We start from the raw sequence: 22,422 nt of genomic DNA on the forward strand, positions 1-22,422 counted from the left end.
ATTAAACTTTAGTTGCCTCTAGCTCTAGTTCTAATTTTTTTAGCTTAATTGGTATACAACAATCACATAAAACTTCAGTTATTTTTAACTCTAATTTTATGTGTAATATATTTCTCACTATCTTTTTATTTATTTATTTATTTATTTAGATAATATACTCCAATATAGAAAGTCATCCGGACTATTTTTTAATTCCAAATAAAATGGGATTCTAGTGCCCTTTTACCGAAATTTCGGCTCAAAATGTTAAGTGTTCACCCCCATAAGAGAGGCTGTTACCGTTCCGAAATTTCGGTGAATTTTGAGGTTCGAAACTTTGAAGTTTCGCTTATTGGGCGTACCAGGTTGAATTTGTCAAAATGATTGACGCCATGGCTGTTCAAAGCAAAGCCAGGCACGGTTTCCCTACTATCTGTCCCCAAATTTTATCCCAATGAATCAGAGACCAAGCTCAAGGTAGAATTATTTTCATTGATCCATGATCATGAGATGTTTCTTGATTGCCCATGATTCATGATTTCATCCAATAGTTACTTGATTTCAGCCAATGCTAAATTCCTTGTTTTCTCTTCAGCATTTCCCTTGATTTGATTTTACAATGATTTGGTTTCAAGCAAAATACCCCGTCTTCTGCTCTGTAAATTTATGTAGAATTATGGGTTTTTGTGATGATTACTGTTCCTGCAAAACCCCCTTTTTACTTTGTAGTGAATGAAAAGATGGGTTTCTTTAGTTGATTTCAGTCTCTATTGAAAGCCCTGTTTATCTTCCTTTAAATTCTATAAAAAATGGGATCACTAGCTACACATGTCTCAGCCTTTGCGTTTCTCTTTCCTTTGGGAGTAAGACGCTTGGTCTGTTCATTCTCATTTTATCTCAAGTCCCCATCACATTACAGGCCCAAAACATGGTATTTCAATGAACCCAAGTGGAAAAACTTTGATGTCTATATCCTCCTCATTGCCCTTCCCATCTCTGCATTCTCTGAAATCTTCTGGTTTTTAACTTTTGGAGGTCACCCCGTTTATCGATTCGCCTTTTTCCAACAAGCTGCAGTCTTACTCCTCTTCTGGATTATCATTCTTTTGGTAATTCTCAGAGAAAGTTTTGATTTTTTCGTGGTCCATGAGAATGTCATGTTCTTCTTCTCTGGTATGGTTTTCCTTATGGAGTATATGATCCAGGTTGATAGAGACTCTGGATTATCAGGCCATACTTATGATTTGTTGGGGAATTTGAGCCTTGTTTGTTCAGCTTCATGCTTGATTCTCTCTCTACAACCAATTGCCTTCTTTGCAGAGGTTGCACTTTCTTGTGGCCTTGTATTTAAGGGGACATGGATTCTCCAATGTGGATTTTCTTTATTCACCAGTGGATTTATGCCGAAAGGGTGCCAGAGGGTTTCAGAGCTTCCCTCCTATGATAAAAGCTCTATAAAGTGTGAATTAGAGGAGGACGGTTTAAGGGGCATGGCCTTGATTGATCTTTTGTTTGTGGGTCATGCTATAGGGGTGATGCTTTTCAGTTTCTTGCTATTTGGGTATCTCTCTTTTGGCCAGAATTTGAGATATGGAAGTGGAAGTACTGAATCAGATGCTATGCTTATGCGGCCTTTGCCTGAATTTGAAATTGAATAGCAGAGATATTGTCTTCTTATTAATCAGTCCTTTACCTGAAGGTTTAGTATATTCCACTTCCAGAGCTTAAATGAATGAAATTCTCATATTTGTTATTGGTTTGAGCTGTGTAAACAAAAGACTTTTTTGTTTATTTATTGAATTGAATTGTGTAATACTCTCTCTCTCTTTCACACACACATACGCACACAAACACACACTCGTCTCTCTCTCTCTCTCTCTCTCTCTCTCTCTCTCTCTCTCTCTCTCTCTCTCTCATACACACACACACACTTGTTTCATATTTGTGGGTTCACTCCGATTTATTCCTCATTGTTCTCATCTCTCTCTCTCTCTCTCTCTCTCTCTCTCTCTCGCTCATGCACACACACACACTTGTTTCATATTTGTGGGTTCACTCAGATTTATTCCTCATTGTTCTCATGGAAGGTCTCCTTCCTGCAAATGTATGTCCATTACTAACATGTTGAGCTGATCAAAAGCGTCAAGTAGACTTTGATGTCTTATATGATACCGCTTTTGAACCTTGTCTAAGATTTTTCCCATGTTTTTTCTCATGCATCCAAAAACCACAAAGTGAGAGTATACATCTATCATTATTTCACACATAGTTTTTGTATGATCTGCAGAATTATGGTCTTCTCTTAGTAAGACATAATTTGTACTGTGTTCAACAGTTGTCAGCTTTTATGTCTTCCTGGTTTTAGATATGAATACATGTGCCTTACTTCCCTGTTGAAAAAATCCCTCTTCATTACATTTTCTATGATCATATTACCTTCTTCGAATGCTTATATCTTGGATATTATTGTTCGTCTCTGGTCAGTTAAAATGTCAAGATGTTGTAAGCAACTTCCTTGTTTGTATTCAAATCTGGTCAATCCACCAAGGCTATTTTGACTTGATGGGATTCATCATTTTCATATGGGAAAGATCATGAACTTGAAATTCTCACTTGGAATTCCTTGGCAGGAAATCAATGAAGTTCTGCATTGGGAAATCCAGGGGATTAATCACTTCTACTTGTTCTATTGAACAACTACATTTGTTCATCATGAATTACATTTGATAGTTGGAGGAATCCATCATTCAATTCAAACTTCGTCAGATGTAACTTGTAAAAATGATGCACTAAAGTAACAGTAATCAGAACATTCATTTTAACTTGCCATTGTAACTATCGTTGTTTCTTGCATGCAAAATCGGTTTTAGTCCAATTTGGAGTACTTTATTGACGAGTGAAATTTGGGAATTTTTAACCACCTTCGTTGGAATCGACTAAAGCCCCGAATTCGGATTCGTAAACGTACTCTCTTGATCTTCTGTAAAAATTGACCGCAGTTTGTCCGGTTGACTTTTGTCTTTGATGCATTCAGAAGTCTCCTCATGCACCCACAACCTGTACCAATTGTAAATTGTCACTGAAATCATACAAACACAAATTCTTATGTGTGCATGTTTAAACTTATGTGCCATTTGTTGATCTTTCAAGAGCAGGTGCATCTTGTATCTCCTAATTGGTTACCCACCTTGAACCTGTTTCTTATCATCTCTCGTTATCTTTGCTTTCTGCATTACCTGCAATGTTTTTACCATGAAGCTCAGTTTTGTTCCATGATTTAGTTCTAGGCATGCTCATCTATTGCTATGGTTTCATTGTAAGGGAAAGTTACTTGGGCCATTGGACTATGGAAGCCATAATTCACTGGGGTCATGATCATCTGATGAAATGTTGAGTGATGGAGAGACCATCGGAGCAGGACATGACCCAAATGCTATACTGTTGATGATTCCATTTGATGCTCATGATCCAACCAGGCTATGTCTTCCATAATCCATTGGACTACAGTAAGATCTCCTCGTTTAGAATCCCAAAAAGTTGTAGTAATTTCGTCACCTCAGCCAAGCTTTCCAATCGCTTACGCATACTTCTCTGCATGAATCCTCTTGAACACTGTTCACACAACTCAGCATTTCACAATGTTATTCTGTTTCTCAAAAACAAATAAAAGTGAAAATTTACAAATGCCTACCTTTATGTGGTATTTCACATATGCAGAAAAGTTTAGCAGACTCCACACGGTTTTCTCAAGTTTGGGACCCTCAATATGGCGTGAAAGTATATCTGCAATGCAAATTTTTTATCTATTGCTCAGTTCAAGTAGTTTAGAAAGCTACAGTCATTGATGTGATATTAATTTGGCTAATGCGTATTTAATTGTAGCAAGTATTTTCACAAGAATATGATGTTGAGATGGAGGAGGGGTATAATACCTATAGAAATTCCGTGGGGAAGTTTCCATTGGAATGTAGAATTGCTCGTTGACTAATTCCAAATAGAAAAGAGGTGGTGGAGATTGATTATCAGTGGTTATAGTAGTTTGTTTCAATCACAAATTTTCCACTTAACAAGGTAGTGCTTTAGAATTTCCTTTACACTTACATTTTGTCATTACATTCAATTTCTATCACTTATTTTAATCATCTTACTGATCATATCAAGATCCTCAACTTAACAGTGTGCCATATTGATATCATTCAGAACTCTCGAAGAGAGGGAGGATGGAGGGAGGGAGGGAGAGAGATTAATTTCAGTAGTACTTGGTATCCACAACAGAGGAGAGTAAGTACCAAATGATACAAATCCTCCATTGGTGCTCAATTCATGAAGAGGCTCTCCTCTCAACTCTATAGGAGGAATAGGTGACCATGTACAAGTGGGTGCTTTATCCCATGATGAGGAACACCTTAAATCCATGAGTTCCTATCACCAAAGTTCAGTTATGATATAAGACGATAAATTATCGAGTAAAAGAGAAAGAAGTACACTGAAAATATTGCTTCTGTAATTAAGACCACAATTATAACTCTATGAAATGATGCAAAACTAGACCTGAAAGAAGGCCGTTGCAAGAACTACATCGGAGTCGTCCTTGAATCTCATGGGGAATACAGATGTGATCTTATCTGGCTGTTCAAATAAAGGTTAGTCATTCATTATTATTTGTTCTCGCTTGAAACAGTTGGATAAAAACAGATTAAAAATGGATTAAGATTAAAATTTAGAATCCTAAAGTTGGTTGAAGGAATAAATTTAAATTTATGAATGTATAGTACCAGTCTTATAACAAAGAAAGGCTCTCCTGGGTGGTACATGAGTTTGATGGGCTTGTAGCCCCCATGCACATCATCTTGTGAACATAGGGTCCATAGCATCTCCTTCAATTGTGAGCCCAGTAGAACTGCTCTTAATGAACAGATCTCAGTGCCCACTTTGATTCGATCTTCTGAAATTAGAAATGAAAGTTAACATGTATATCTCTAATTGCAACATAATTTTACAATAGTTGACTTTGAGCCATTTATATCCAGGTATCAAAGTGAGGCTTACCATCTTGCATTAATAAGGGCAGGATTTTGCTATTCAAGAAGCATAATTATTTGGGTTCCCCATTGGAAGGGTTTAGTTCTTAGCTTCTCAGGGATGATGCCTTCCGTTAAATTTGTTGGGGATCAAGCATGGATTTTTCCTGGCCTCTTCTTGGCTATTTTCAGATTAAAAACCCTTCATTTGAGCGATAATGTATTACATGATCTGATTATTCATTTTCTGAACATTCGCATAGCTCAGCCAAATTAACTTGCATAATGGGTTCAGCACGGATGTCGAACTCACATGAAACTCGTGGAGCATTTGTGAGTTGTTGGTTCTTTAGATGGGGTCAGTTGCAGTATTCTAGTCTCTTCTATGTATGTGATGTTTGTTGTGATATTTGATTCTACTCTTGGCTTTCATGGAACAATATTTTTAATTCATTGCTTTTGGTGGTCAACTGGTCATAATTCTTCTTACTTTTATTCTTGGAGCATTTTCATTCATTCTTCTTCACTCTCAGTTACTAAAAATTATGCATGAATGTGCGAAATGGATGGCGCACTGTAGCATAAAAAAAGAAGAAGAAATGGATGGTGCACTCTGCTTGTTTGTGGAGACTTTCTCCATGAGTTTGATTCTTCTAAAATAATGGAGTGACTCATTTTTAATAAGTAATGGCTACCATTTAGACTCCATTGTAGTGATTGGGTGCTATTTACCTATTTATTTTCAAGTCAGGTTTGAATCATTGCTTTCCTTGTCTAGCCGGTATTTTTACTAGCTCACACAGCCATCCTATGCAAGAGAAGCAAGGGACCCCACTTTCAATTGTAACATATTGGTATCATTTGCATTTCTCCAAAGAGATCGAAAAGTTCCCATGAAAAGCTTGTATCTATCACAGTTGATTTGCCGATCATCACAATCACATCCTCTCTACTACATCTTTAGAGGGGGTATAATAAAAAAGAAAACATAGAACAATAAGTCATACTGTAAATCAATGATATTGAGCTTATGATTATTCAAACCTTCGGCAAGTGGAAGCTTAGAGAAATCGATTCTGATAGTTAGTTGGAATCCCTCTTTTGGAGGCTCAAAAATTTCTGCAACACCACCATAAATTCTTTCTATTGTTTGTGCTGTACCCCTTGGAAGGCCATTGCGAAGGAAATGGTTTGGAGAAAGAGATGGAGCTGATATTGACAGATAAATACTATTTTGGTCTTGTGCTGAATCCTACAAAACAAATGGATGACGGCAAATATCACATTGAGAGTAAATGTCCGTTTTAGTTGGAGAGAGAGAGAGAGAAAGAGAGAGATGTATGTGTGGGTGGGTGTGTGTGTGAAACAACGGAGATTTTCTGATAATATGAGTTGCTAGAGAAGTACCTGGATGTGGTATCGGACGTCACCAAATTCAGAAATGTGATGATCAATTGCCTGCGCCTTGTCAATGCTGTCATCAATGAGAATAACAAGCCTCGTTACATTTTCAAATGCAAATTTGAGCATACCAAGATTGAAGTTGTGGAACTGCTCTATGGAAGTTCATTTTTGTGGATATTTGGCAATGCCCTTGATAGCTGGAATTATGAAAATGAGAGAGAGAGAGAGAGAGAGATGTTTATGAAAGCTTACTTCTTCATTCTGTCTAAGAGGATCTCCATCAGAGCAGGGGATGGCCTCTGGAAAAAATTGGTGTTTTCCATGGATTTGGAATGATCTTCAACACGAAGAGCGTTTTAGAGCCTCACTGTTGTGGCAGGCACAAGTTCTATTGCAATTGTTCCATGTAACATGGTGTCCTCAACTACTCATCAAGGGCAATGACACCACGTGAGCTCTTTTGTGTGTGTGTGAGTGAGTGTTTTTTCTGTTGTCTTCAATGGCTTCTTCCTTTTTGCATTATGTGTCATTCCTTGAACCCAAAGATATATCGTTTTTTCATTCAATCGGTTGTTTTGCTTCGAAGGCATGCCAAATGATTAGCCTAACCACCTTCATAGATTTGAAAGGTTGAAAGTGGAAGTTTATAGTGTCAAGAAATATTCATGGCCATGGCTTTTTATTTTTATTTTTCTAAAAATATTAAAATAGTCAAATCTCCTCAAAATATCGATAATCAATTCAATGAATTTATCGATAAGTGGTTACTTTAAAATTTAAACTATGGTTATAATTTAAGGCTGCCAATGCTCTGGGACGAGCCTCAGCCTTTTGGGCCAGGCCGGAACTTCGGACCTTTTTTGGGCCAAATACGGGCATCAGGTCCGGGCCAGGAAATTGCAGCCTTTTCCCAGCCCAGGTCAGGCCAAAAAGCCCGTAACCCTCCTTGCCCCTCCCTTGCTTTTCTCTCACTCCCCTTGTTGGAAGCCCTCTGGCATCTGTCTCTCTCTCTGCCAGAAGCCCTCTTCGGCATCTCTCTCTCTTCTCTCTATTCCTCTCTCTCTTTGCCAGAAGTCCGGGACGAGCTTCGAGCTTTTGTTGGTTGGGATTGAAAGTTGACTATTGATCCTGTGCTAGCGGAAGGTGGTGAGGAGGTAAAAAGTTTAATTGAGATAATCTTAAACACCTTTTTTTGTTTATTGTATATTTACTTATTGTGTTTTTTATTCTTTTTTTTTAATTATTATTATTTTTATTTTGTTTGAAGTTGTTTTATTGTGAAAGGACCAATTGTAGGTGATCTAAGATGTGAAGAAAAGAAAAAGAATTGGAAAAAAAAAAGAAAAAAAACACTTTGGGTGCACAAAGACCATGACATACGACATGTTATGGATCCTTCCGTCTTCAATTACAGGTTCTCAAGCAAAAAAATGGCCAGAAAAAAGCAAGATGATGAGGATGAACCAAAGCCTTCGAGCTTGACAGATCCATACAGGCAACAGAAAACTCAATTTGGCCAGAATCCGGTGATTTTCTGTGAACTTCTCCTAAGTGACGAGAATGACGAGGGAGGGTGTTTCAACTCTCGACTTAGAAGAAGGGAAGGCCGCCAGTAGAGTTTTAGGTACGGCGAAAATTTCAAGTAAGAGCTGAATTTCTTGGGATTCAGATAAGAGGCAGTTATTTTGATATAAGTTGATGCGGTTTGATCCTCTCAAACATGGTTCACAAGCTTCTATAATCAAAATTATACTTAATTCTATAATATCCTGAATTATTAGGATATTAGAGTGTTATCAAACATATTAGTTATTTCCATGTCCATTCTTTGTTAACATAATTTGATATAATTTTTGTCTTTAAAATTTTAGTATACTCTTTTTTCAAAACTCAAAATTTGGGAGATAATCTCTTTTTCTCAAAATTTTGAGATAGTTTCTCTCTCTAAAATTTGATATGATTTCTCTCTAAAATTTGATAATACTTTATCTCTAAATCTTAAAATTTGTAATAGTTTCTTTTTTAAAAAAAGTTAGATGGTTTTTCTCTCTAAAAAAAATTCAAGTTGCTCTCACTCTCTAAAATTTGATATAGCTTTCGTCTCTAAACTTTTAGGAAACTTTCTCACTCTGTAACTTAAAATGTGAGATACTTTCTCACTCTAAACATTGCGAGATAGTCTTTCTCTAAAAAAAAATAGGCAATTTACCTTTCTAAAATTTGATATAGTTTCTCTCTCTAAAACTTTAAGATATTCTCTCTCTAAAACTAAAAACTCGAAATAGTTTCTCTCTAAAAAATTTGATATAATTTCCCTCTAAGTATTTTAAAAAACTCTCTATAAAGTTTGATATAGTTACTCTTTCTCTCTCATTGTAAAACTAAAAACTAGAGATCGTTTCTCTTTCTAAAAATTGATATAGTTTCTCTCCAAAAATTTTAACATATATTCTCTCTCTAAAATTGAGATAGTTTCTCTCTCTAAAAATTTTTAGGTACTTTCTATGTCTAAAATTTGATATATTTTTTCTCTCTAAAATTTTAATATGCTTTCACTCTCTAAATTTACAATTTGAGATGGTTTCTCTTTAAAAATTTTGAGATAGTTTTAAAAACATTTTGGTACATTCTCTCTCTAAAATTTAATATAGTTTTTCTCTTCAAAATTTTAATATATTTTCTCATTCTAAAACTTAAAATATAAGAAAAATTCTGTTTCTAAAGTTTTTGAGATAATTTCTCTTTATAAATTTTCAGGTACTTTCTCTCTCTAACATTCAACGTAGGTTTCCGTATTTGTTGTGTACCAAACATGAGTAGTGTAGGTTTTACATGAAAATATTTATTTTGATGAAAATATTTTCATACCTACCAAATGTGGCATAAGTTTTGGGTGTAGGGGTCCGACGAGTGGAATGGCCTTGAAAAAGAAAAAGAAAAATTAAGTGTTGATAGAGAAAAGAAATCATAAAAAAAGTGAGGGGGTCGAAGCAGGTAGACGGTTCCATGGAGATCCTATACTTCACTTCGCATTTGCCTTTGGTGGCTTTTAAGATTACCAGTGGAGCTTCATACGCATTTATTGTATTGGCTAAAAGAGGTGCAATTGCTTGAGCAGCCGCATTTTGGCAAATAAAGACCACCTGATCTTATTTCTCCCCTTTTGCTTTCTTGTCCATGAGTATTCCTCATCCAAGGATCTCCCTTCGTAGTTAATGTAGTTTATTTTTTTGAAAAACGTTTATAGAATGTTAACCCCCTAAAATGTAGAATTAAGGTGCATCTCTAAAATTTGATGTTGAAAAACATCTAATTGATTATTTTGACTTCGAGTGAGAGAGATATTTTATACGGTAACGTCTTTTTTGCTTAAGGGCAAGCGAGGTTTATCTATTTATATACATATGGAAAAAGTTTATATAAGGATGCTACCTTGTAATATAGAATTATGGATGCCCCTCAAAAATCCATCGGAAAAAGTAGTTTTAATATTGAAAAACCCTTTGATTGGTCATCTCGACATCGAGATGTATGACAAGGAAAAATAAAAATATTTTACGTCTAAAAAATAGTGCATTTTACAACATATTATCTACACCGTCCATTTTTAAGATTTTCATATGTTTATAGATTTACTTGATTTTAACCATTTTTTAAATTTAAATTTCTATAATTAGATATAAAAATAGACTTTGAGATAATCCTAGGAACATTTTACATCAAAATTATATACCATGACAAAATTCGCCTATAGGTGAAATGCTACAGTGATTTTGACCATGGGCCAATTACCGTCCGAAAAAAATCAGACGACATGCTTTTTTCGAATGCTACGGACTTAGCATGTCCGTAGCGGTACCGTCACTGACATACTAGCTCCGTGGCGGTAAAAAAATCAAACATAACCGCAACGGATGATGTGTCTATGCAATAAACCGCAATGGACAGAGCAATTATATGAAAGTGGCAAAACACTATAGAATTTCGCCTATAGCTGTTTTTTAGGTTTTTTCTCTCTCCCAATCTGGACCGTTGAGGTCATAAATTCATATGAACTAGTAAGCTAATCTCAACATTATATATATATATATATATATATATATATATATATATATATATATATATATATATATATATATATATATATATATATATATATATATAAGATTAAAGGGGTACAATACAGAGGTTGTAAGTACTACTACCATGTCATTGGAAGCATAAACAAAAAAATTATTACATTCCATCCCACGTGTACCACATTTGAGATGCCACGTGCTGCACAAAAGAAGTCATCCTTTATATAATGGTAAAGCTTTGTATGTATGCTCCCTTACGTTCTATCTTCTCTTTTATTCAACCCTTCATTTTTTAATGGAGGGCTAAGATTGCCTCAATCACAATGTCACGCCTCTACACTATTTTATTTTTAATTTTTTTTTTTATAAACTATTTTGACACCAAATTGTGGACGCCCATTCCTCTATTAAACTCGCATTAACAAAAAATATAAAAACAATATTTTCAATAAAATAAAATGACCAAAATACCCCTGAACAGTTTAAAGGGTATTTTGGTCATTATGTGTAATCGAAAAACTATTGTTAATATTTTTTATAGGTGTGCCCCAATGAGAAGATGGCACGTACTAAATTTTATATTCAAATAATTTGTATTAAAAAAACTAAAAATAAAATATTAAGATCAAACGATGAGTGACTCCCTTGATAAACAATAGATGGCTGGATGGTAAGGGATAATAGAACTTTTATGTTGTAAGGAGAACATAGAAAGCTTTTCCTTATATAATACTAATGGAATGCCCGTGCAAAGTACTTCGCACGTGTTTGTTAGAAGCATGTGACATATAAAATAATTGAAATTTTCTAAAAGCATTTACGAAATCAAGGTTGTGCTTTTCAAAATGAGATAGCAACATCTCACTATCAAGGAGTAAACTACTATTGTTATGTATAAATTCAAATGTCACGCTTCTTAAAATGAGATATGTAGATGTCCCATAAACAGGCATATAAAATAAATTAAATTAATTAGAAGCAAGAAAATCATTTTTAAAAATAAATTATCATGTAATCTTAGATTTCTAATATTAAAAAATTTAAAGAAACCTTAATTTCAAGCTTTTGGAAATCGAAATTCAAAAACGAAGAATTATTTCATTTTCTAAAAATAAAATAATTCTTAAATTTCAAGTTTTCTTTTATGTTTTTTTAAATTTCCAAAATTTTCAAAAAATTAGAAAATCTCAATGCAGAGTTAGACCTATGAAACTTTGGTTATGTATATAATCACCGTACTTTGAATGTCAAATATGTACAAACCTAAAGACTACCTATAGATAAGTATTTTTTGAACGTGTGTATGAAAATTTTCAAAGTGATTTTCTTAAATTAAGAAGGAAAATTGGAAAACCTCATTGAATAAAAACTTAAATCCTAAAAAGATAACCTCGCAAAATGTTTAAAATATTCCATTTTTATGCTTGGACAATTAGAATGTGGTAAATTTTCAAATTTTATTCTTTAACTTCTGAAAGAATCTTAAAAAGTAAATCATTCTAATAAATTAGAACTCAAAAAATAAATTACTTAAATAACTGATGCACTACAAATATTAAATTTTCAATACAATTACAACATAAATTAAAAGATGCATAAGGTTGTAGGATTCTTAAAAATAAATAGCATAAAATAAATTTAAATAATCATTCAAAGTAGCCAGTATATAAAATTACACCAACCTTACTGCATGTAAAATAGGGCAAGATTAAGACTAAATAAGGAAATGTCTGGATATTCTTAAACCTATAAATGAAAAATACCAAACAAAATAAATTAAAAGACATATAAGGAAAAGGAAAAGGAAAAAAATTAAGGATCTCATAAAAGTGGACAAAGCCATGAGAAGCCATGTACCACACAAAATGAATTGCCCTCTTTTTTTTTTAACACTTTTGGATGTTCAACATTCAAAAATTTTCATTTTAGCATCCCCTAAAATTTTTACATTTTGAAAATAAAAAATTTATTTAAAAATTAAATTTTAGGACTTTAAATATCTAAAAAATGTGAAAAAAATTCTAGTGTCCCAGCAATTTTATTTATCGAAAAAAATGTCACAACAATTTCATATTTTGAAATCCTGAAATTTGAATGAAAAATACATTTTTAGATTTTAAAAATTGGATTTAAATATTAAATTTTTTTAAAAAATAATGTGCCAACAATTATATTTACCCCAAAAAAATATCTCAACAATTATAGAGAAAATCTAAAATTTATTTGAAAATTGAATTTCATATTTTAAAAATCCAAAATTTGCATTTTAGTATCCTCGACATTTTCAAAATTTAAAAACTAAATTTTACTAAAATTTTGTATTTTTAAAATGCAAAAATTACATTTCCCTGTTGGATCATGTATTTTTGTTAATTCGAATATTAAAAATTCAAAAATTTAATGAGGGAAAATTAAAAAATTGCAAACTACCCTTCAAGATCTAAAAACACTTAATTTTTTACTTTGAAGGTCTAAATTTTTTTTTTTATTAATTTCATGTATTGAAGAGCCTAAATATGGGAGGATAAATTATTAATCTAGGTTTTACTTATTTTGCCATTAGTTTGGCTTGTCTCACGCAGTTGAGAGAACAGTAAAACTCAGGGAAAGCATAACTAACAAAATGTCGGTGTCTTCTACTTGCCTTAATGGAATCTCTCTCTTGATGAGAATCCTGGAGCAAAAAAAATAACATTCACCCTCCCACGTTCTAATCTCACGCCCTCTTACCTTCCGAGTGTCACACCATTACGCAGGCGTTACATCCACACCGATACCCCAAGAAACAGATATAATTTTTACCCCATATTTTCCCAAACATAAATACCTCAAAAAAATGACCGATTTAATCTTACATGGATTTCGTGCATCTTTTCAAATATTGAGAGAAAAAAACTTAAAAGGGAAAAGATGGGATTAGCCCATTAGCTCATATGAACATATCAGCTTAATGGTCATGATTGAATTTAGGCCGATCTGACGATTACAGATGTTCGGTAGTGTTTGTATTTTTTTTTATTTTTCTACAAATCCAAACCACTTTAAATTTTAGGTATGTATTCTTCTCATTAAGGTGCACCTAATAAAAATATAAAAAACATTATTCGTAAAAAAGACCAAAATACCCCCCAAAACATTTTGGAGGTATTTTGGTCAATTTATTTATGTAAAATATTTTTTTTGATATTTTTAAAATATTCACTTATTTTCTATGAACACACGTCTAAAATTTCAAGTGATTTAGATTTGTAAAAAAAAAAACTAAAATTCAAACACTACGGGACATCTGTGATTGTCAGATCGGTCCATATTCAATCTGAACCGTTGGTGTCATTTGCTCATATGAGCTAGTGGGCTAATCCTATCTTTTCCCAAACTTAGAAGTCAAAAAGATAAATGTAATAAAAAAAAATTGATAATAAGAGATTTTAGGAGTAAAAGAAAGAAAAAAATTTACGAAAAAAAGAGGGGAGAGATACGTGACATAAAAATTAGAGATTTTTAAAGGGTTGCACCTTTTTAAATTTTGAGAGATGACACGTGTTAAAACCACAAGTGACACAAAACATGCAACAAGACAATGCTGCCCAGTACAACACACAAGTGAAAGTGCCCACACAAAACATGCAGCAAGACAATGCGGCCCAGTACAACACACAGTTGGAAGCAAAGCGGTAAACTTGAAGTGCTCAAACCAGGCCTGAAGTGGCCTCTCTTTTATGGTGACATTCTTGATTGAGAGGATCACTGTAATTTTAGGGCTTACATTTTGGCCCTCCACCACCTCCACAAGGAAATTGGCAAGTATGGTGGCCATAGCTATCTTCTTCTGAGTGAAGGCCATGTCCTGCCCTAAGCAACTCCTTGGCCCTGCGTTGAAGCTCATGAACTTGAATTCTAGGTTGACTTCAGCTCCCCACCTTCTCCGATCCATCTCTCAGGCCTAAATTCTCTGCAGTCCTTCCCCCATATCTACTTCGTCCTCGCCATCGAATATATAGAATAAAGGAGCGGGCCTTCATCGTCCCATCGTCGTGCATGCACCACCCTCTTCTCCCATCCGATTTCCAGTCTCTTCATCAGCTTCCACCAGCTGCAAGGCCTGAGATGCCGGACGACAGGGAGGCTTGGGGAAAGGCAGCCGGCTTTCCTTCCAAGGATCGAGGTGCACGTCCTATCAAACCTGAGTCTCATCAACAAATCCTGCAAGTCTACCTGTGAGCCTTGGTGCGCTGCCTGACCCAACAATGGCAACAACCCCGAGTCTGTAAGATATTTGAGTTGTGGTTGCAAGAAAGGCCCTGAAGTCTTTAGATTGGAAGTGAGCATGGCACATTTTGCACTGGATCCTCCACGACTCGGACTCTGCACTGAAGATGCCATCTCCGTAAACATCATTGAAGCGTCCTCGCCCTTGCCATAGTTAGAGAAGTTGGTCTTGACGATGTGTTTTATGTAGGGCCCAAGAAGAAGAAGGTGCCATGGGCTCGGGTCGAACATGCAGTGCGTGTTCATGGCGAGGGAGAGGAGAATGGCAAGCAGGGGCCAAGAGACAACGGGGTTTGTTCCTTTGGTTGATGTAAAGCATGAAGAGGAAGGAAATGGTGGCGAGGAGGAGTTGTTCAGGCCAATGTGGAATTGGAAGGTCCATGGAGTTAGAGAATTGAAGGCTCCTCAAACTGGGACGTGAAGATTTATAGGAAAACCACCAACAATGTTAGATCATGACCACCAGTAAACCAGAAGAGGGAGAGAAGGACCACTAGAATTGGCGTGGTTATTCATTACTATTTCCCTTCCATTCGCTCGCTTCGTTTTCCCGTTGTTTCAACTTTCAAGCAATGCGTTATTTAAAAAATGGGGCTGGTGATCGCGCGGTTGACCTAGCTCAAGCTGCTTCGCATCTTCCTTTTCATTAATGGTGCTTCGCATCATCATTTTCGTTAATAATGCTTCACATGTACCTTTTCATTCAGGGTGCGGTTTGTATAGACGCTCTAAAAAATCAAATTAGAGCCTGCCTTTAAATATGATCGAGAAATGTGGTTTCAATATTAGAAATCTTTGTGATAGCCTTAAAATATATTTTTATATTTATTTATAAATTTTAAAGCTTCAAAATTAGCATAGATCGGCATATCTATGCAAACTTAAAAATCTTGAAAATTGACAGTCCAAAAATGCTTCACAAAATACATTATTTCCAAAACTTGTGATCCATTTTTTTTCTTATGTCCATGCATCATGATGTCAAGATGATCAATTTGAAGATATTTGAGCATCAAAACAACCTCTTCTAATGAAATTTTTGAAATAGGCTCAAATTTGATTGTGTAGTGCCTCAGCCGTATATAAACCTTTCCCTTTCATCAATATTACTAGAAAAATGGGGCTGGTGATCACGCCGTTGACCTACCACTACGTAATATTTTACTCATATATTTTAATTTAGTTTTAAAATACCAATCACAACACACATAACCATGTGCAAGTGCTGGAATAGTTGAAATTAGTAAAATATTAAATAGTTGATAAGTGAGTTGTATTTTGATAAACTCTTCGCATCTAAAAGATGCAACTAGGTGGTCCATCTAAAAACAATTGTAATTAACAGTAGAAATGTTTTTTTAGCATAATTATTATTTCTAGTTTTCATTTTTTTTTGTTTCATATTCATGATTTTCATGATACAGTTTATATATTCTCTAAAAATTAGGACCAAATTATATTTAAAAGATATATTTTTTGCCAAGACCGCATTTCTACATTATGCGGTGGCCGCATGCTAACCACATCCATAATTTAAAGCGTGTAGTTTCTGTAAGGTTGCAACCTTAAACAATCCAATTAAGGCGCACCTCCAAATTTTATCATAACATATAATCTTAGTAAAAAAAATTCTTAGAATTATCTCAAGGGAAAGAGTTTATATAGAGCTGAGGCTCTAAACAATCAAATTAGAGCCCACCTTAAAATTTTCACTAGAAAAGGTTGTTTTAATGCTCAAATATTCTCAAATTGACATTTAGATATCAAGATGCATGGACATAAGAAAAAAAAATGGATATCAAGTGTTGGAAATAGTGCTTCTTGTAACACATTTTTAGACCAACAATTTCCAAGATTTTTATAGATCTGCTCAATCAACACTATTTTTGAATATTTAAATTGTATAATTAAAGCTGAAAATATATTTTAAGGCTATTACAAAGATTTCTAATATTGAAACCATATTTTTCGACACTAGTTGAAGGTGGGTTTTATTTTGATTGTTTAGGGCCTCGGCTCTAAACAAACCGCACCCTTATCTCAAAATCTACTTTCATATCTAATTATAAAATTTTAAATTTCAAAAATAGTTAAAATCAAGTAGATCTATAAACATATGAAAATCTTGAAAATGGACGGTCTAGATAATGTATTGCAAGATGTACTATTTCTGGGACTCAAATTTTTTGATGTTTATACATCTCGATGTCGAGATGATCAATTAGAGGTTTTTTCAAGATTAAAACAATATTTTTCCATGGATTTTTGAGATGCATTTGTAATTCTACATTTTAAGGTTGCAACCTTTTATAAACTTTTTCCTAATTTAAATAGGCAATTTAAATAGTGTATTTTGTGACAAATTTTTGGAGCATCAATTTTCTAGATTTTCAAGTTTTCATAGATCTGTCGATCTACACTATTTTTGAAGCTTTAAACTTTATAAATAAAAAATATATATATTTTAAGGCTATCACAAGTATTTCCAATATTAAAACCCTATTTCTCGATACTAGGCTCTAAATGTCAACTGAGGTTATCTTACCTTTGGTTTGGAAATGTCAACTGAGGTTATCTTACCTATGCTCTATACAAATCGTACCCCTTTCAAAATGTCAACTGAGGTTATCCTACCTTTGGTTTGGAAATTTTCAATTTTTTTTAAGTTAAAGAAACATACTTCAAGAGAAATATGTGTTGGTGATTTTCCAAGAATTTTGGGAATACTTTTTCAATACATTTCAAAATGGAAAACGTTTATATAAGTTTAACACTTATATTGTAGAAGTAAGGTATACCTTAAAAACTAACATGAAAAAAGGTTGTTTTGATGTTGGAAAACCCTACAATTAATCATCTCGTCTTGAGATGTTCGGAATATGGATATGAAAAAAAAAAGATTTCAAGTCCTTAAAAAGTATACATCATCTAGATCATCCATTTTGAAATATTTTAAGTGTTTTTGCGTTATCTACATTTTTGGAACTTTTTATCTCATAATTAATGGTGAAGATAGATATATAGCTCTATGTAAGGTTTTCCGACACCGAAACAATATCTTTTTTTTATATATATAGAAATACATCGAAACAATATCTTTTTTTTTTTTCTTATAGAAATACATCGAAACAATATCTTTTAGCAAGATTTAGAGGTACACCTTATTTTGATCGTTAACGGTTGACCTCTTATACAAAGACCACCGTTTCAAAATAGGACGCGGTTTTATGAGTCGGCTTTCATAAGTACATATGCGCGCTCTATCTATAATCTATTCTCGAGATGGATTTTGAACTTAAATTTTTTGGGGACCATTATTATGAATAAATAAATCTAAAAAATAAAAAATGATATTTTCAAAAAAAAAATATTGCCCATCAGTTTTGTTTCAATGTTGGACTACCACATTCGCATCCAAGGATGGATGCGTCATGCATCAGGGGACGCAAATGTAGAATTGCGTCCCCTCCTCCTCTGATGCACAAAACACTTTTTCCTTCAAAATATCACCAACATTTTGTTCATATTCTCAATTTTCCTAATGTTTTAGGGATATAGTCAAAATTTGAAAATGTCAAGTTTCTGTCCACTACGTTTAGAAAAGTTTTATTGTTTCTTTTAAATTAAAAAAAAGAAAAAGCAAAAGAAAAAGAGAAAACACATACTTTGGTGGTTAGCCTAGAGTTTTTTTTAATACTTTTCCGGTATATTTGCAATATATTTCAAAATATCATTTGAAGAATCTCTTCGCTTTCAGTTGGAAAACTCTAAGTATTTCTTTAAGTTAATGAAATAAAGAATTTAAGACAAGTATTTATATCGGAGGTTTTCTCAGAGCTTTTGGGAATCATTTTCCATTATATTTATAATATGGTTCAAAATATTTCAATATTATTTGCATTAGTTTGGAGGGAAAATGTTTTTAGGGCTGCAGCCCTATCAAAATAAGTAAAGGCTCACCTCAAAACTCACCAAAAATTACATTTTTGGTATCGAAAAATCTTTAAATCGATCATCTCGATCTTGTCCAATACGTTGTAAAAAAAACTAGGATTTATAGCCCTAGGTATATGGTAAGACATTATGTAAACCAACCATATTGCCCTAAAATTAAGTGTTCATATATCCTCATGATCCGTATCATTTATTGAGTTTCAATAAATGAAATTTTCGATGCCCAAAATGCTTTCCGGAAGAAGATTTGAGGCATAGTTAGCATGTCGAGGAATATTAACACATCAACAAGCCAGAACATCAGTAATAAATCGATTTGTTTCAAAAAGTCGGTAGAAAAAATCTGGACAACAATACGAATCGCCAAAAAATGAGGTAAGTTATAAAGTCGTGAATACTTCGGATTTGTCGCAAAAAACGGAGTGAAAAAATCACATATGTAAAGATGACATAATATAGGATTATGATTTGCAGTTATTGTACAGATACATTAAAGCCATTGAACGATAATTTTATGACCTTACCTAGTGTCATTAGAGTGATAGTTGACAATTTATTGTCTAAACTTTTAGTAAGTCCAACGCTAGTGCTTACTCTGTTGTAACAACACGAAACACGACACATATTTTTTGGAGCATAAAATGAAATATAAATAATACTCAACACAAGAACTACATTAGTAGACAACAAAAACTGTAAACTAAGACATAGGATTATTGTTTGAAGAAAAAAAAAAACACAAAAAAGATTCTCAGTATAGGATTGCAATTAACTAAAACAAAATACAAACCCAAATACGTAAAATAGTAATCCAATCAAAATGCTATGTTGTATACACCAACAAAATAAAAACATAAAAAATAAAATTAATCGAATTTATCTATATATAAAAGAAAGCAACAAATGTTTAAGCAAATTTGAATCTCACGCTGAAATCCTAGCTGCTTCAAGCTTTAGTATACAAAATCTTTAAGCAACTTCGAAATTTCGAATCTCATAAAATCTGCTATTTATAGGGATGCACTGGGTTTAAAGAACAAAAAAAAAACATATTTTCATTGGGTTAGTCTTCTAACTCTGCCTATTATTTTGAGATATATGAATGTTCTGATATCTTTTTTTTGGAGAATATATTGTTTGTAATTGTTTATAAACTTTTTTAAGGGAAATTATTGGTGAAACATTTTACGGAATTTTACTTTAAATCAAGATTCGTAATTTATTCCTACTATTAATTTGTTTATCTTAGTAAAAATTCAATAATATTCAGTTAATGAAGAAATAGGGAAGAATTTTTTTGAAAAAAGATAAAATACGTGTGTACATCGGTTCCATGAAAAAAAATGATCTTTTGAATATCTTTTGAAAAACTCGGAGTTCTAAATGGATTTCAAAAAATCGGAGATTTGTTGAAAAACTCATGTTTTAAACGGAGACTTGCTTACTAAAATTTGAGGAGTGAGGCTTTACTTTGTTTTCATAAAACCAATGCCTTACAGAAACTTCATCCATTCTAGGGAGCACAAATAATGTAGCGGAGTTTTGGGCTTTGGAGAGGGTATTGCGATAGGTAAAACAAATTAACTGTGAGAGCATTGAAATTGAAAGTGACTCTTGGTGGGCTTGAAGCAGGTTTCTGAGACAGTTCCATGGAGATCCTATACTTCAATTCGAAATTACCTTTGATGGCTTTGAGTTTACCAGTGGAGCTTCATACACATTTGTTAACAGGCTAATCAGGTCATGGGTTTATTGGCCAAAAGAGGTGCAATTGCTTCATCAGCCACATTTTGGCAAATATGACCACTGTATTTTATTTCTCTCTTTTTGCTTTCTGGTTCGAGAATATTCCTCATCCAAGGATCTCCTTTGTTGTTAATATAGTTTATTTTTGAAAAATATTTATATAATGTTGACACCTTAAAAAGTAGAATTAAGTTGCATCTCTAAAATCTTTCGAAAAAGGTTTTTCTTGATGTTGGAAAACCTCTAGCCGATTATCTCAACATCCAGATGTATAGATATGGAGAAAAAAAGAGATATCAAGTCCTAAATATACCACATCTTGAAGCATATTATTTGGACTTTTCATTTTCAAGATTTTCATGCATTTATGGATCCACTTGATTTGAACTATTTTTGGAGTTTAAATTGTTATAATTAGAGATAAAAATTGATTCTTGTACCATCCTAAAAATTTTAACAGCAAAATTGCATCTTATGACAATGTTTAGAGGTACACCTTACTTTGATTGTTTAAGATTGCCACCTTATACAAATCACACCTTTTATTTTAAGGAAATGTATATGATAAGGCCATTTATTTTTTATACAAGAAAGTCAATAATTAGTGATTGTTATATGTGAAATCAGGTGATTGGTGTAGTGTCATTGTTTGGGCCGCCAAAGTCAAAAAATCCAATAGCTAATAATAATTGTGACCTTTTATCAGAAGTAAATAGTCTTATAGTATATATTTCATTATTGTTATATTAATGAAAATAAGTAGGGACCAACTTCTTTTGCTAATTTAATCATCATCATCAAAAAAATTTCTCAACTAATTGGGGTCGGCCATATGAATCCTGGTCTATCATTTTGCTATATTAAGAGTTATACTCTTAGTGAGGCCATAAGTTTTTATATATTTTCTCACTACTTCCAACCATGTCTTTTTTGTTGTACCCCTTGCTTTTTTGGAGTTTTCCACTTGTACTAACTCGTACCTACTAATAGGTGCTTTTTTGGGTGTGTGTCACACATGGCCAGCCCACCTAAGTCTATTTTCTCTCATCTTTTCACCTATTAGTGTCACACCTAAATTTCTAAAATGTACTCATTTCGAATTCTATCCTTTCTTGCATTTCCACTCATCCATCTCAGCATCATCATCTAAGCTACACTCATTATGTGGGTATGTTGTTCCTTAACCGCCCAATAATCTACCCCATAAAGTAAAGTTGACATTTCTTTTAAATGCTTGTTTGCTATTATGCTTATGCCATTTCGATTATTCTTATTTCCTGTGTACTAAAGTTTATACCCATCATTTCCTTAGCTTTTTTTTCTTTTCCACTTAATTTCAAGTAGGCAAGCTATGTTTGCCCTCCTTCTTCACATTGTATTCACTAACTCTACTCTCTTACCTATAAGCGTTCTTACATTCCATGTCTCCAAGAGAATCCTATTCTCTTGGACTAGTTTCTTTACCCTCACTCGTCCAGACTGATGCAGGTACCCTTGTCTATTTTCTAATGGAACCGGGGGGTACCGTGGTGAGTCGTTTCTAAGGAACCCCTAGCTAACCCTTGCTTTTTTCTCATTACATTCAATTTTTGGTACTACACGTTGCTTACGGGGATTGCCCTAACATAAGCAAATAGTATTCCGAAATCATGAGAATTTTTCACAAAGGTTTACATTGGCCGCCTACCTAATACAACCCACCCTTTTACCTAGGCTTGGGACAGATTCAGAGCCTCGTTACCCAAGCTTGGGACGGGTTAAGAGAAAGTTTAAGGTCCTCACCCTTCTTAGAACAACTTTTTCTTCTGATTTACCCACAAAAAGAAAAAAACAAAAATTGTTTTGTCGATATTTGTATTTTTCTTGTATTTTTAATATATCATCAATATCAGTAGTCTAAAACTTGGCTTGGGCCATTAACTCAGCATTGGCCCTAACCAAGTTATTAAAAAATAAATAAATAGGAAAAA

General features: G+C 33.5%; 2 protein-coding genes and 1 pseudogene across 4 annotated transcripts; 1 reads left to right on the forward strand and 2 right to left on the reverse strand.

Annotated features, from left to right (window-relative positions):
- The first annotated feature begins 201 nt into the window (after positions 1 to 201).
- Positions 202 to 5,470, forward strand: LOC18447325 (uncharacterized). Of its 3 annotated transcripts, none has more exons than XM_088871162.1 (4): positions 202 to 1,678; positions 3,862 to 4,050; positions 4,157 to 4,622; positions 5,010 to 5,470. In XM_088871162.1, the coding sequence occupies exon 1, from the start codon at positions 789 to 791 to the stop codon at positions 1,635 to 1,637; it is 849 nt and encodes a 282-aa protein (XP_088727288.1). In that variant the 5' UTR covers positions 202 to 788; the 3' UTR covers positions 1,638 to 1,678; positions 3,862 to 4,050; positions 4,157 to 4,622; positions 5,010 to 5,470. The 3 variants fall into 3 exon arrangements, with proteins under 3 accessions (XP_088727288.1, XP_088727289.1, XP_088727290.1); XM_088871163.1 differs by having other exon boundaries at positions 4,180 to 4,622; XM_088871164.1 differs by lacking the exon at positions 3,862 to 4,050 and having other exon boundaries at positions 4,180 to 4,622.
- ARPC2B (actin-related protein C2B) lies at positions 2,575 to 6,925 on the reverse strand. Its single transcript, XM_020675400.2, has 10 exons — positions 6,657 to 6,925; positions 6,408 to 6,474; positions 6,045 to 6,252; positions 4,755 to 4,924; positions 4,531 to 4,608; positions 4,269 to 4,401; positions 3,671 to 3,762; positions 3,535 to 3,591; positions 3,167 to 3,215; positions 2,575 to 3,036 (listed from the first exon to the last, which is right to left on the reverse strand). Exons 1-10 carry the CDS (start codon positions 6,725 to 6,727, stop codon positions 2,846 to 2,848), a joined length of 1,116 nt encoding a protein of 371 aa, XP_020531059.1. The 5' UTR covers positions 6,728 to 6,925; the 3' UTR covers positions 2,575 to 2,845.
- A 6,132-nt stretch (positions 6,926 to 13,057) lies between these two features.
- LOC148781209 (cytochrome P450 86B1-like) lies at positions 13,058 to 15,284 on the reverse strand (annotated as a pseudogene).
- Positions 15,285 to 22,422: the final 7,138 nt, after the last annotated feature.

This window comes from Amborella trichopoda, chromosome 7 (genome assembly GCF_054954075.1).
Source record: "Amborella trichopoda isolate Santa Cruz 75 chromosome 7, AtrichopodaSantaCruz75HAP2 v2.0, whole genome shotgun sequence".
NCBI classification, from domain to species: domain Eukaryota; kingdom Viridiplantae; phylum Streptophyta; class Magnoliopsida; order Amborellales; family Amborellaceae; genus Amborella; species Amborella trichopoda.

Excerpts from the sequence above, each read along its gene's own strand:
- LOC18447325 (XM_088871162.1), top strand. The coding sequence starts at position 789 with ATGGGATCACTAGCTACACATGTCTCAGCCTTTGCGTTTCTCTTTCCT.
- ARPC2B (XM_020675400.2), bottom strand. The coding sequence starts at position 6,727 with ATGGAAAACACCAATTTTTTCCAGAGGCCATCCCCTGCTCTGATGGAG. Across the intron at positions 4,402-4,530 it reads TTGCAACGGCCTTCTTTCAG|GAACTCATGGATTTAAGGTG; the intron begins GTCTAGTTTTGC and ends CTTTGGTGATAG. Across the intron at positions 3,037-3,166 it reads TGATAAGAAACAGGTTCAAG|GTTGTGGGTGCATGAGGAGA; the intron begins GTGGGTAACCAA and ends CAATTGGTACAG.